At 38.1% G+C, this 15000-nt stretch overlaps 2 protein-coding genes across 9 annotated transcripts; one reads left to right on the top strand and one right to left on the bottom strand.

The window, feature by feature from the left end:
- Positions 1-247: 247 nt before the first annotated feature.
- On the bottom strand, positions 248-1221 carry MYB60 (myb domain protein 60). Of its 2 annotated transcripts, none has more exons than XM_078581523.1 (3): positions 1087-1221; positions 872-1004; positions 248-786 (listed from the first exon to the last, which is right to left on the bottom strand). In XM_078581523.1, the coding sequence occupies exons 1-3, from the start codon at positions 1217-1219 to the stop codon at positions 351-353; spliced, it is 702 nt and encodes a 233-aa protein (XP_078437649.1). In that variant the 5' UTR covers positions 1220-1221; the 3' UTR covers positions 248-350. The 2 variants fall into 2 exon arrangements, with proteins under 2 accessions (XP_078437649.1, XP_078437657.1); XM_078581531.1 differs by having other exon boundaries at positions 872-1001.
- Positions 1222-1329: 108 nt separating this feature from the next.
- On the top strand, positions 1330-5973 carry LOC144708285 (F-box family protein). Of its 7 annotated transcripts, none has more exons than XR_013582764.1 (7): positions 1330-1531; positions 1628-2177; positions 2263-2436; positions 2623-2785; positions 2883-3034; positions 3588-3664; positions 3768-4543. XR_013582764.1 is itself a non-coding variant. In XM_078581555.1 (6 exons), exons 2-5 carry the CDS (start codon positions 1951-1953, stop codon positions 3009-3011), a joined length of 693 nt encoding a protein of 230 aa, XP_078437681.1. In that variant the 5' UTR covers positions 1330-1531; positions 1628-1950; the 3' UTR covers positions 3012-3034; positions 5823-5973. The 7 variants fall into 7 exon arrangements, 5 of the variants coding, with proteins under 5 accessions (XP_078437681.1, XP_078437672.1, XP_078437677.1 ...); XR_013582765.1 differs by having other exon boundaries at positions 3576-3664; XM_078581555.1 differs by lacking the exons at positions 3588-3664; positions 3768-4543 and adding an exon at positions 5823-5973.
- The last annotated feature ends 9027 nt before the right edge of the window (positions 5974-15000 follow it).

The following is a 15000-nucleotide window of genomic DNA, read 5'->3' as shown; positions in this document are numbered from 1 at the left end:
ACCACCTACAGGGAAAGAAGCTAAGGTTCGTCGCTCTCCCTCTCTCTCTCCTTTGATTTTCCCCTTCCCCTACCTTCTCCTCGTCAATCGTCCATTCACTTCCTCTCTCTCTAGGCCGTACTTTAAAGCCCTGCACGATGGCCATCAAAAGATTCACATGATCCCATCAAAGACTATCCCATCCCATCCTCTCCTCCCCCGTGCAGGATCTTCGTGACGCCACCCTGTCCCTCACATGGCCCCCCCAAACCACGATGACATCTTTCTTATGGTAATCATAGTTACATTCTTAATGGCAGAAGAGAGAGAGATAGCTCTAGACAGAGAGACATCAGAAGAAAAAAAAAAAACTATAGAGACGTGTCTGTCAGGTCAGCGGCCTCGTCCAAGAGCCAGCCCTCGAGAAGAGACAGTGGGGGCTTCAGCTCAACGGCGGACTCTTCCCACCCAACATTCTCAATTGAGAGCAGAGCGTCGATCTCTTCTTGAGATAAGAGGCTGCCGCTACTGCCATGGCATTCCTCATCGTGCTTGCCTTCTTCCTTCTCGCAGGGCCTTGTCCAGGCTTCCAGAAGCCGAGAGATATTCTCCGCGCTGGAAGCGTAAGTACCTGAGCTATGCCCTCCTCCAATGCCCACCGTAGAATTCCCTTCCATTATTCCCTTCACTTCTCCCCCTCCGGAGACCGCCTGCAGCCGCTTGATCTTCTTCTTCAGGTGCGTGTTCCAGTAGTTCTTAATATCGTTGTCTGTTCTCTGCGGCAGGTACGACGCGATCGCCGCCCACCTGCCCAACACTTCATCCTCTCAATCCTCTCATCCCAAGAACAACAAAAAAAAAACAATTTCTTGACGATAATTTCTTCTCTCACCTGTTGCCCAGCAAGGCTTGCAGTTGGATTATCAGCCCTTCTTCCTGAGGCGTGAAGTTCCCCCGCTTGATCCCCGGCCTCAGGTAATTCGTCCATCTCAGCCTGCAGCTCTTGCTGCATCTCATCAGCCCTGCTGCATAGCGAGTTCGTCAGAGGAGAATTCTGAGGAAAACCCAGTTGAGGAAATTCTCTTAGATTGATAGAGAAGAGCTCACCGGCGTTTGTGGGCACCGATCTCCAATTCCCCGGGCCGTGTTCTTGAACGTAGGAGACCAAGATAATGTCTTCTTCCGGCGTCCATGGCCCTTTCTTTATTCCGGCCTTCTCGCAGCAGGGCGGCCTTCCCATGGCGCCCCTTCCTTGTCCCCTTCCAGCGCTCTCCTCCCTTTATATATACACTTATAACCGCATCACCGACTCCGGAGAGTAGTAGAAGCAACAGAAGTAGTAGTAGTCACCTTCCACCCGCCATCTACCTCGCTGACTCTTTTCTTCTCCGGTCAACTTTCTCTTCCTCTTCCCTTCCGTGACGCTCGGCGAAAGCCATCCCTTCGTTGCCACCTTGGCTCGTGCTTAGGTTGGCCTTCACGTGCCGCGCTTGTCTTCTCCGGGAACGGGGATATGCTTGCCTTTAATGAGGGTCAATCCTCTTAATCCCCGGTCAGTCTCTCTCTTTTTATCTCTTTTGTAGTTACTGTCTTGTCGGGTTTTAACTCTTTGTATGATTTTCTTCTCTCTTCTGGTTTCCATGGACAGAGAAGGGTGTTACTTGGCCCTGTAATTCGACTTGGGGTCGCGGAGTATGAACCCATCTTGGGGAAATTCTTCTGCGAGAAGGCTGTTCTGGGAATTTAGAGATCGGAGATTGAAAGAACAAGGCTAAAGGTCGTTACTTGGCCGTGTAATTCGACTTGGGGTCGGAGTACAAGCCGAGGGAAGATGACCCATCTTGGGGAAAATCTTCTGCGAGAAAGGTTTTCTGGGAATTTAGAGATCAGAGATTGAAAGAAGAAGGGTCGTCCTTTGCTTCGGAGAATGGCCAAGGGAGGATGATTTTTTCTTTGGGGGAGAATTAGGTGATGGGAAATCTGCCCGACGAGCTGTGGAGCCGCATAATGGAGATTGGGATTCGGAGCTCTGTTCTAGGGTTTAGAGAACTCTGCTGCCTGTCGATTTCTTGCCGCCGTCTCCATCGTCTATCGGCGGAGGACGATCTCTGGTCCGTTCTTCTCGCTGAAGATTTTCCCCAAGATGGGTCTTCTTCCCTCGGCTTGTACTCCGACCCCAAGTCGAGTTACAAGGCCAAGTAAGGACCTCTACCCGTCTTCTTTCAATCTCCTTTGGCTTGCCTTATAGAGAGATAAAGAAATCTTCTTCCGGGTTTACGGCAGGTTCGAGAGGAACCGAGCTAGAAAGCTGGCCGCCTGGCGGCTTGCTGTGCTGAAGGAAGACTCTCAGATTTCTGAGTGTTCTAGAAGGCTTGAAGAGCTCCGATCTCTGGTCGGGAAAGAACAGGAGAAGCTGAAGGCTGCCATTTCAGAGCTGAGGAATCTCGATCGTGTCAGGTTCGATTCCTTCTCTTTCCTTTCCACTCTGGATTTATACGAGTTGCTAGAAAATGGGTTGGTCGAAGAAGAGACAAGAAATGTTGTCATTTCAACATTGTCACTTCTCTTGAGATCTGTAGGTAGAGAGATAAATTGATTGATAGATGGAGAGGTAGATAAATTGAAAATGAGGATTGTGGCCAGGCGTGCTTCGGTGGCTGTCCAAGTGTGGCAGCCTGCGGTCGTCCACAGCTGCCAGAGGCAGCTCGTGGAGCAGTGTACAGTCCCCATAGATTCTCGCACGCGTGCGCTGGAAATGGAGATCAAGCTTTGCAATCAGCAGATTGAAATTTACAGTAAAAACTTTGTAAGTTTCTTGGGTTACATTAAAAACTTTTGTAAGGCCTTTGGTTGAGCTCCGTGGGGGCTCTCTGGGACTGAGTTCTTACGAGTTTCTTCAACAGAGTCATCATAGAAGGAAGCTTGACGAGAGAAAGGAGGCGCTGGCATCTCTCAAGTACCACCCAGTTGATAGTTTTAGCCGGGGTGGTCTGTCAGATCGAACTGCGAAAAGGAGGAAAAAGCAAAAGTGAGGGTGAATCTCCTCCCCCGTCAGGTTTGGGCTGCATCCTGCTTTTTAATTATTTTTTTTGTATATAAGATCATCGATGCGAAATCTTTTAGTGGTAATGTCTATGCAATATTCCTAGAAAGGATTCATTTCGTTTTTGGCATGTGAAAAAATCTGCACCCTTCAAACCTTCTGAGAGTACTATGGGGTGAAGCATTGCAACTTCGGATAGGCGAAACTGTTTTACAAAGCATTGCTTACTTGATTATACTCTTTTATAAATTGTAATTTAGCGCAACGAAGAAGTCTATTGCCCCGCATTCTGACTCATTGAAAGAGATTGCGGAGGAGAGAGTGCACAATTGGAAACATGAAAAAAGATAAGTTATTTTCATGCATCAAGAGGTTTTGATTTCCTTGCAAACACCTCATGACATGTTTCAATAGGAAAGAAATAATAATGGTGATTATTTGGCCACTGTCTAAGCAATAACCTGATATGATCCTGCAATCCCTCGAGAGTTCTTTCCGTTATTTTAATGGTTACGGTTATTATGATTACCCCTAACTTGAATGTTGATAGTAGCTTTTCCTTTAGGAGGGCGGACAAGAATAACAAACTGAAGTTGCAGCGTGGTTCAATCAATCATTGGCTCGATTCAGCAATTCATCCATGTGATCATCTAGCCAAATGCGCAGTGGGCTCATCTCATGATCAATCCATCCATCATCTCTGATCAGTGGTTCCCTCCACAGCCCTCGACAGTTCATTCTGTAGGTTCCTTTAGAGGCAGATCATATGGCTGGCGCAGTTGCAACATCCGGGTCTGCATTGAAACTGGACTGGGGGCGGTCCATGATGAAAACAGTGTGGCATCGACAAGGGCGGTTGGGCGGTTGTGGACACGGCGATGTAGGTTGCAGTGATGGCCAGGCACGGCCTGGATACAATGGTGGTATTAGAAGGGGACGCGATGGCAACAACATAAGGTAGATATATGGTGGTCTCAGTGGAGTTGGCAGAGACAATGGCATCTGTTATGACAGACCATGGGTGGTTCACAGGTGATTCATTGGTCGCCCATGGTTCTCAGGCATGAGAACACTGGTTTGAAGAAGGGACCAAAGGAACTTAGAAACCTTAGTGAGAGTGATTGAAAAGTAAATATGAAAGGTAGCAGATAGATCTGTGATCCTCTGTATGATGTTGATATCGCAGTGTCTTTCTTCTTTAAGGATCAGGCTATGGCCACTCATTCGAGGGTCAAGCGAAAGAGGCTGCCTCAAACCACTAAGGTCACAAGAGCTGTGAAGAAGTTGTAGGATGCTCTATAGGAGAAGATGTACCTTAGGAGAAGATGGAGCCCAAGCTCCAACGAACTGAGGCTCGACATTCCAAGACAGAAGGTGCAAAAGCCAAGAATTGGGCTAGGATGAGCCCATATTTCATTATGGATGCATACCTAGGAAGTAGACATGGTTGATCTGTTCTGTTCGTTTGAAACGAACAAAAAATTTGCACAAAAGAACCTCACAGGGCCTTATTCTTTGTTCTGTTCTTTTTCAAAAACGAACAAAATTTGCACATTCACACAAAACTAGAACAAAATTTGCACAAAGCAAACAAAAGAACCGCACACGGGTTTGTGTGATGTTCTGTTCGAATTCGTTTTTGTTCTGTTCGAAAAACCAAACTGAACGAACAATTTGCACAAATTCGCACAAAAAAGAATAGAGCGACCACGTCTACTAGGAAGAACCATGAGAAGGTGCAAAAGCCGAGAATTGGACTAGGATGAGCCCATATTTCATTATGGATGCATACCTAGGAAGAACCATGAGAAGGTGCAAAAGCCGAGAATTGGACTAGGATGAGCCCTTATTTCATTATGGATGCATACCTAGGAAGAACCATGAGAAGGTGCAAAAGCCGAGAATTGGACTAGGATGAGCCCATATTTCATTATGGATGCATACCTAGGAAGAACCATGAGAAGGTGCAAAAGCTGAGAATTGGACTAGGATGAACCCTTATTTCATTATGGATGCATACCTAGGAAGAACCATGAGACGGTGCAAAAGCCGAGAATTGGACTAGGATGAGCCCATATTTCATTATGGATGCATACCTAGGAAGAACCATGAGAAGGTGCAAAAGCCGAGAATTGGACTAGGATGAACCCTTATTTCATTATGGATGCATACCTAGGAAGAACCATGAGACGGTGCAAAAGCCGAGAATTGGACTAGGATGAGCCCATATTTCATTATGGATGCATACCTAGGAACAACCATGTTAGGTCATTTAAAACTAATTATGATTTTAGATCTAGATATGGATCCAAGAAATCTAATGGACATGACCTAAGATACGTACATTGTCTTACACACCACCATCATAATATACATGAATTTAGGCAGTTTTATAGGCATGATTTTGGCTATGGATATAGACATGCTCTGACTCCTAAGAGGCATGATGATCACACTAGCTTCCTATCAAAGTGTGCGACCTCATGTGCAAGTAGTTGAGACAAGACCTTGGCTGAAGTTCTTAGGCCCAATCCATCAATGTGATTAAAAAGATAATCAATTTGAGAAATATATCCAAAATGGTGCTTACAGTATCACATTTAAAAGGCATTATAGATGATTGAACTTCAAGGATAAGATGAGGATGAATCCTCGAGTTGAAAATCATTAACTTTAGTCTTGTAGTGAATAATAATTGAGAAGTAGAGATGATTAGTGAATTGAGTGTTTTTCAACGCATCATGAAGGATATAAAACGGAGATGTTACAAGGACTAAGTCTACTGTTTGAGATTTTGCAGGTGGATCTTTACTCTTCATAAAGAGCCGAAGGGAGTAAGTGAGACTAAGATGGAGTACATTTTGGTAATGCCATGAATGAAAAGAAAAAGAAAGTAAAAAGTGATTCCACACGGCTGAGAGGCGATCACAATGATGTGAGATTCTAAGTGACTTCTGGAAAATATTTAATGAATAATAATTCTTTTTATCCCCAACATACTGAAGAAAACTTAATCTTATGTATTCCAGAATCTTTGGGAATTTCTTTAAAGTCAATTATAATATGTGAGAGGAACCTAATGAGAAAAAAACTCAAATATTACTGTGAAAATCACGCACTAAATCATGAAGAGTTAGTTGTGCCTAAATAAGTTATTTGCTGTGTCAGGTCACATGAACCTTGTAATTCAGTGAATGGGCACAACTCACTGAAAAATAAATTAAGAACCTCGGGTAGTTTTCTCTTTTCAATTAGGTGAAAGAAACAAATATTTCTTGTGTTGGCATGCTGTCATCATCATGCTGGTGTTAGATAAAATTAATAAATTAATGATAAGTCATTAAACTATGTGTACTAGAACGATAACTCTGATTTACATCAAATGACATGCTCTAAAAACATGAGCCGTGATGTTTTATCATCATGAAAGTTTTGAGGCCTGTCTAGATGGATAAATCTGTTTATTGGGCTGTCAAACGTATTCAGAGAGGTTGATTTTTCACTTTTCACTTTAGACATTCATCAACATATTTATAAATTTCTGCAATATTCACTACACATTAAATCTTTGTGCATGAAATATGATGATTAAGTGATTTCATAATTGATAAGAAGAATGATCTTTGTAGTTTAAGAGGTGATAAAGGAGTTGTAGAAGACAATCATAAACATATAATTTATTCATCACAAGAGAGAAAAGGGGATATTTTTCAAGAAAAAATTAATGATGAAACTAATATTGAAATAAGTTTAAAGTCATACAACCAATTCAAATATATGACTTCTAGGGTAACCTTATCAAACATTGTTTTCTTCAACTAGTCTTTGTGGTAATCTTCTTCCTTTTGGTTTTAATTTCTAAGTCACTATAACATTAAGTCTATACATAGATTATGGAATTGAGCTCTAGAACCTTATTCTTGTTTCATATTTACTTCTTTTTGGTGATATTTTTTCTCTCAAATATTTCTATCATCAAATCAAATTTATTTCAGTTTTTCCACCATGTAGATGTGACCTGCTCAACTTTACCATCCAATATGAGGGCTTTACTTTTCATGAGTCACTTCATTTTTATTTCAATGATTTCTTTTATGACTTCTATTTTTTAATCAATTCCATGAATATGTTCAATGAACTTGTGAATTATGGTGAGGTCATAATACAGTTTTTAAATATTCCTATTCAAAGGAGAGACGAGATGGATATTTAATTATCCGTACATAATAATGCTACCTGTTCCTACTTATACAATATGTAGTCTTGAAACATGTATTTTAAATATTCCAACTCAACGGATAGTCAAGAGGACATAGAACTATCTGCATAGAATAACACTATCTAATCCAACTTATACGATAAGTATACAATAAGAATAACAATATCTAATCCAACTTATACGATAAGTATACAATAAGAATAACAATATATAATCCAACTGATCCGATAAGTTTGGATGATCATGTGGCCATTAGTGTGGACACACTAAAGACAGACAAAGGGCTCTCTTTTGAGAAAGAGTTCACTAATTTAATCTGTATGAATGCTTGAATGGATCTATACCTAAACATCAATCAGATTGATTCATATCATGGTTGAACTAAGACGTCAAAGACATCTCATGGATGGACGACTATGTTGTGACTATGTGTTATGAGCCTTTTACCATGGGATTCAAACATGTCTGAGCTAAGATAAAGTAAGAACTACATGGAGGTTGTTGAGTGATCAAGAAGTAATTGTCTGCCCTCGGTATAGGAGATTGAATCAAAGAAGATGATACAACCAAATCACTTCCAATTATTGACAATACTAGAGAAGGTATTCTCCAATTGATCCCCATTATGCACCAGTACTTACTACATGAATTATTAAGGTTTGAGAATTAACCATACCCTAAGCCATCTGGCAGTCTCACACGGATAAAGGATTATATATTTGGTGATTGATGATGGTAAAGGTTTCATGGGAGAGTTTGTACACTAATCTGAATATAGTAGAGGAGGTGTTTCTTGGCACCACATACACTGGAAATTTAATCTTATGCGTGTGACCCTCTAGATCCATATACCATTATATTTAATAAATTTAATGGTTGAGTAAAAATTATTAACAAACCTTATTCATTTACTATATCAACGTATAAATTAATTAAATTAGGTACACCTTATGTGTTTTGTTTTAGATATTGATTTTGAATCTTTCATGACTTCTATTGCATAGAAAATAGTTTTCTAGCATTCAACAACTCAAAATCCCTCACTAAGATAGAATTATGGATATTAAACTTTAATGTATAATCATCAACAACTTGTTGAGGCCTTGATTTGGATGGGCATGATGATTCCTTGCAATGGAAGACTTAAAACAGAATCGCAACGGCATGGAAAAAATCATGAAACAAATCACTTGTGTACGTACCTCACTTTTGATTTCTTGGATCCTCGAGTGGGATGTGTTAAGCTGCTCATGTGTGCAGTCTCTAGACATATCCATGCAGTCTTCAGATCGTTTAATCTTGTACTTCACCTTGGCGAGCTTTGTTCAACCTCCGTCCCAGTCATTATGCCATTATGATCGCATTGGGAATGGAAAGGAGCCATGGGGAGAAGAGAGAAGAAGGGGAAGGCCCCTTAACAATTTTGGCCTGGGTGAATTCCGTTCTGGCCCTTCCCATATTTATAATAAGTGGGTATTTTTCATATAAACTCTCAAAATTTGTATATATTTTGACATCTAAAGACCATTTGTGTGTGACCCTCTAGGCCCATGTATTAGTCTAGTTAAGGACTCCAGCAGCCCCCTAACCTTTATTGGCCTTCCAAATTAATTAAATATACCACCATATAGTTTAATTAATATCAGGTTTATTTAACCCAATAGATAGGTTAAGTTTCCAACACGTGGGGAGCCAAACTAAACCTCTTGTTCATCATCGGTAACTGTGTACAATCCCTCATCCACTTGAGACTCCTAGAATGACTTAGGTTATAGCCATATTTCAAAGCCTAATCGGTCGTCCGAGTTAGTACTAATGTGTTTGGAAATCATCACAGAACTCTTTTATGATATTTCGCTGCCTTGGCCAAGGACTTCATCGCATCGTTTTCCTTGAACTGTAACCTTTTATACTGAGGTGGATGATCCCATCTTGACCACTGAATCATCTTTGTGAACTTCTTAATGCATCCAAACTAAGACTATTTAGAATCCCATGATTAGGGACACGTAGGTCATAGTCAATTTCAGATGTGTCCACAAGATGTCTTTGGTGGCTCATGTCTAAGGAGTACTTACACAATCATGATGTGAATCAACATGATTGACAATGAGGTATAATGCCATATAGGGATTTGTACAGATCAATTCATTGAACTATTTCCACTATTGAACACCCACTATTTACCTTTAGTGTCTCCATACTAATGGCTATGGGAACGGCCATACTCATCATATGAGTGAGGTTAGATAGTGATATTCTATCTAGACACTTCGATGTCTTTCTCGTGTATTCTTCGAATAGGAATATTTAGAACATGTGCTTAAAGACTAGTGACCTCTGTATTACGATCTTATCAAAATTCACTAAGTCACATTATGTATTCATGGACTTCATTATAAGTATCACACGTGCACAATAATGAATATGTTCTATTAATGAACATGAAATGAGATATATAATGTGTGATTGTCTTGCCGTCCACATATATTTCCATCAACTCCCAACTTGTATGACATCAAATCTGTTTAAATAGAGATATTTACCAGTCTTTTTAAACATGTTCCAATTAGTTCAATCTACTTCCAGTATGTTGATAATCGAAATATAAATAATATAAGTTTAGAAATACAAATAAATAGTCCACATATATATCAAATATGTATATCAAATCTGATGATCAAATGACTTATCTTCTTTTTGGTTCACTAAATAAAATTTTATTTTGTACGTTTGTAAGTACAATAATTATTATTATTATTGATAATTATCCATTGAACTTTTTATAAACCGAAAGGAATAAAAACCTAGGATCATCAAATGAGATTTCTCCTTTAGTATTTGGCGATAAACTTTTTGGTAAGAAGGATAAAAAAACTAAGTGTGAGACCATTTGCGGCACAAAGTCAAAGCAATGGAATCATGTTGTACATATTCCTTAGCAAATAATATTTTTATGTTTCAGTTGTTGGTTTATGGTTTGTGTAAATACTCATGGGGATTGAGTATATAATTTGGAATATACTATACCCATGAAAGCAAAATAGCACAAGGAAGGTATTAATTCCAGATTGTACTATGTTGTGATGTGTGAACTCCCCAAGTTATTGAGTGATAATCTGAAAACTAGAGTTTAAACTTGTCGTTTGTATTGTTTGAGACTATTCAATAAAAGCATAAAGCCGTACTCACTTAGTAACCTTAGTAAGTGATGAGTACGAATCTTCTCCAAAGGGAATGATGAATAAGGATTTAATAATCTCAATATGGCGAGTATTGAGAGGATAAGAGATACTTACTAAATATGGAATCAAGTGACTAGAAGATACAAGGCAAGATAGTGATATTAAGTCAAGGAGAGTAGTTTAGCAGGTAGTGATGATTCTGGTTTTAGAAGATGAGTGAATATGAGAATGAAGAAAGGATGGCGTCATGAGTGACAAGAGTAGGATAGAGAGTAAGTCAAATACAATAATTGACAAGTTAACGATAAGACAATAATATGAAGGTGGTAAAACGTGATTTGAAGAACATAACGGAGGTGATGTGATGATGAGATGTGATAGTGAAAGTGAACTAAGCTACGAACGATGTTTAGAAAGAACATTGTAAGGTAACGATGACTACTGTAGATCCTTATGTTCCGCCAGGATCGCAGTGATTTGTGAGTGCAGATAAGCTCCCCCGTTTCTTTGTTGCTTCTTCCCACACACCTAGAACACCATAAACACACTATGGATATCAAAAACTCACTATCTTTCAATCAGTGCACATGAGTACGAAGCAAGTTCAAGGATAATTTTGACATTGATCCACACCTCAATGCATTGATAAGAGCGTATGGGTGGAAAGATGGGGGTGAAGATGAATCGTCTCTGAAAATTTCACCTCAATCAGACCTCTAGATTGTTTGTTGTCATGCTATAAATTTGAAGCAATTTTAGGCGTCCATTTTTTCTCTCTTCTCATCGTTGACGCTGATGTTTCCTCTTTTCTATTTTTTGTTAACTAGTCCAATCGTCTGACAGTAAATGATTGGCGTGATTGCCTCATCTTCTGCAATCGCGCATTCGGAGGATGCCACGCATACTTGTAGGAGAAAGAGACAAAAAATATTTTAATTTCACTTTTTAATAGTTGTGAAATGATGGTGTGTCGCTGCACGCCACATCACAATATTCTCATCAGGAAAAGGTGAAGATTCTATCACTAGTGCTTGACATGGCATGTGTTTCCATGTGCCATGTCAACATTTACTTCTTTTTAATCATTTGTAGTGGTACACATGTGCATCAGGTGTACCATCATAACTTTGGATTTTTCGCTTCCCTTTTTATTATTTCTTTTTCTCGGCTTAGAAATCAAATTTAGTGTAATTTAAACTGACTTTTTTCTATTGATCTACATCGCTTCCTGTAAATAAAGTGCATCGGATGTTAGATAATGGCTGATTGCGTCATCACGATTCAGGATGTCACAATTGTGCCTTTTTGCAATGATTAGTGCAGCTAATCATTGTGGATACTCGTGATTGGTCACCATTCAATGAATGGAAAGGTGACATGTTGCGAGCGCATATTCAAGCCAAAAAATCTATTAATTAATCATCGTAAAATAAATAGTAAGTCATAAAATATAATAAATATATTCGTAGACAGAAAATTTATAAAATATACAAGTGTAACCTCATAAAATATCCATATCTCTCTGAATATAAGTTCCAAAAATTCATAAAATATAGTGTAAATAAAAAAATTAAGTTATTTAAGGATACAATGTCAGAAAAATTCAGAATCGTGATGCCATCTTAAAAATATGATTAGATCCAAAATCAACAGAATATAGATCTAAAAATAGGTTCAATCATTTAATGGTTCATAACACAAATTTACATTCCTTTTAATGCATAAAATATACCGGTGTAACTTTCCCATAATTAACCCTATAATTTAAGTGTTATCATTGAGCTCCCTGATCATAAATGAGGCATATGAAAGAGTGCGGATTTGTAAGGAAAAATTCAAGGTCTTTAAATATGTGTTACACAAAATAATTAATTATCAATGATTTCCTTGCTAATGCAATTTTTATAAGATTTTTTCACAAAGGTATAAATCACAATTGGTTAGTCTGTACATCTTAAAATTAAACAATATTTTTTTTAGTCAAGGATTAAAAGTTTACCTGAACTTTGTTGGTTAATGGCAATCAACTTAAGCATTACCATTAAAAGATAACCACCAGTTTTTTGTGTACTTAAGTGATCTTCATCCTCTGGATCCACTATTAGTGGACATGAATTTAATTAGATCTCGTAAGCATCTTTCCAAGACTTTTATATAGATGATGGTCCACACTTAGAGCCATCATTTTTAGAGTAGGATTTTATTGAGAGAAATTAATCTAGATAAATATCATGTGGGAATAACCCCCATATCCATAAATAAACCTACATATGCATTGAGGTTTTATGAGGATATGAACCTTTGAAATGAAGAGTATGCGGACACTGATCAGGTAACCAGAGCATAGGGTTTAGGAATTTCCTTATGTTGATTTGAGTCTTAAGTGATTTGAGTCTTAAGAGAATGAGTAAAAAGTCTATTTTGTTATATCAGTTGAATTTCTTATTACTCATTACTGTTATTTTACTTTTGACTCACGCCTTAGAATTCTTCCCTGTTAATTATTATATTTTCCTTTAAGTTTCTTATTTGGGGAAGTCAACACTTCAAAAATAAATTTAACCCTCAAAATATGTAATATCAGACTAGTGTCTGTTTTTTTTAATTTTGTCTGTAGAATTTCAATATTTTTTCCTTCTGCTATGTTGACAGGTTAGCATTCAGTGTTTACTTACCTGTATAATTAACAAACATTGGTGATAAAAATCCAAAGTTATTTTTCTTCCTATTTTATAATTTCTATTTCTATTCATTATTGTGTTCTTTCCATGCATGTTGATGTATGGTTCCTAAAAAATAGAGAAATTAACATGGAATTATGAAGATTGATGCCCAAACATGAATCTTGCATTTGGGCTTTTGGTGAATTTACAACACGAGATTAAAGTTTGCCAAAATAACTTCTTATGCAGTATCTGATGATAATAATAATAGCTCTAAAGAAAAAATATAGATCAATGATATCTTAAATCATTTCTGGTATGCTCTAATTAGTCTCTTGGATATTTTTAAGATGCATATAGTAATGTCTGTAAGGATAAGTTTGTAGCATGAATTATAAAGATTGCCAAATTTTTATTATGGTTAGTATCTTTATTTTTTTACCCTCGAAAGAAGTAGCCGTTACATTAAGAAATGGAGGGACATTTTAGACATAAGGGCCAGGTTATTTCGATCTACCCCTCGATTCCTTGAAAAAGAATAATCAATCTGGGTTGAGGAAAGAAGAAAACAGAGAACGATGATTGCCCAGTTGAAAAGATCTTCTTGTGTACTAGTTAAAGTACAAAGGGAAGAATCATCCAGAAGAATCTCCGAGCTAATCCCTGAAGATCTACAGTTGTGATCGAGATCTTCAGGGAGAAAATCTGTAAGGCCATTCTGGTTTTACATGTGTTGATGCTTGTAGTTCTTGATTGCAGGGTTAGCTGAGAAAGCCCTTGGCATGGTACTGAAGATATTACAACTATCAACATATCAAGGTTAAGTTCAGGCAAAAATCAATTTCAGAATCATTGGAGTATCAGTTTGGTACATTATATTTCTCAGTGAGTCGATAATTTACATGCATGTTTTACTATGCACATTATTACCTGATCAGAGCATCAAATATATTTCTATAACATAAAAATGAAAATTTCTCATTCAATTAAAGCATCGAACCTTGACTGAATTTACATGTTTGATCAATTTCATCTGAACGTCTATTTTAATACTATAAATTATCTGCATTAATAGCAATAGGTCAAAGTAAATCTCCTGGTTAGATTGGATCTTGAAAACACATTATTTAGATGGTTAGGAAATTCGCTTCAATTTAGAGTGATCTTAAGTTGACAACTTAAGTGAGGTTAATCTTGCACAGCTTGAGATAGATCAGTTGTGTCCAAACCAAACCTATATATCTGCTGATTGTAAATTGGAAGTGTTTAAAACAGGGTTATCCAACCCAAGAAACTTGGAGAATTTTTGTCTGTGTTCGGGTCAGATTAACAGTGTAGGAAAATACCACTGAGTTATCAAAACAGGAAGGAGAAGACAATTGAAGGACTTGGTCGAAGACAACTAAAGGATTTGGTTAAATCTTTCCAGGTTTGAGTTTAGGCTTGTGGTTAGTATTACTTATTCCTAAAACATTGAATTTCCACTAGACAGGTAAACGTGAGCTTTTGTTCAAATACAAACAACACTCTGCCGAAATTTATCAATGATTAAGATGAGCTGTTGAGTGTAGTAAAAGAGTCATATTTGGTTATTAAAGGAAAACTGAGAACGGTTGTGTTAAATTTAAAAGGTGACACTTGTGATTAATCATTAACTGGAAGAATTCAAAAATTATTGAATCGATAATTGTTGCTTGATCTATCAAGGATTATTCTCTTATATTTTTGTAAGATTGTTTACTGAAACCAATCGTTTATCCAACACACTTCTTTGGTGAATCCAAGGATGGAGATAAGAGTATCTCAAGGTGACAGCAAAGTGGGCCAACCGAGAGGACCTGGTGGTCTGACCAAGGAGTCGAGAAGGCAAGTGAACCTGCTAAGGCCAAGGGGGCTAGAGGAAACTCGCCA

This window comes from Wolffia australiana, chromosome 1 (assembly GCF_029677425.1).
Source record: "Wolffia australiana isolate 7733 chromosome 1, ASM2967742v1".
NCBI lineage: Eukaryota > Viridiplantae > Streptophyta > Magnoliopsida > Alismatales > Araceae > Wolffia > Wolffia australiana.
The sequence above is the reverse complement of the archived record's forward strand: the minus strand, read 5'-3'. Positions and strand labels throughout refer to the sequence as shown.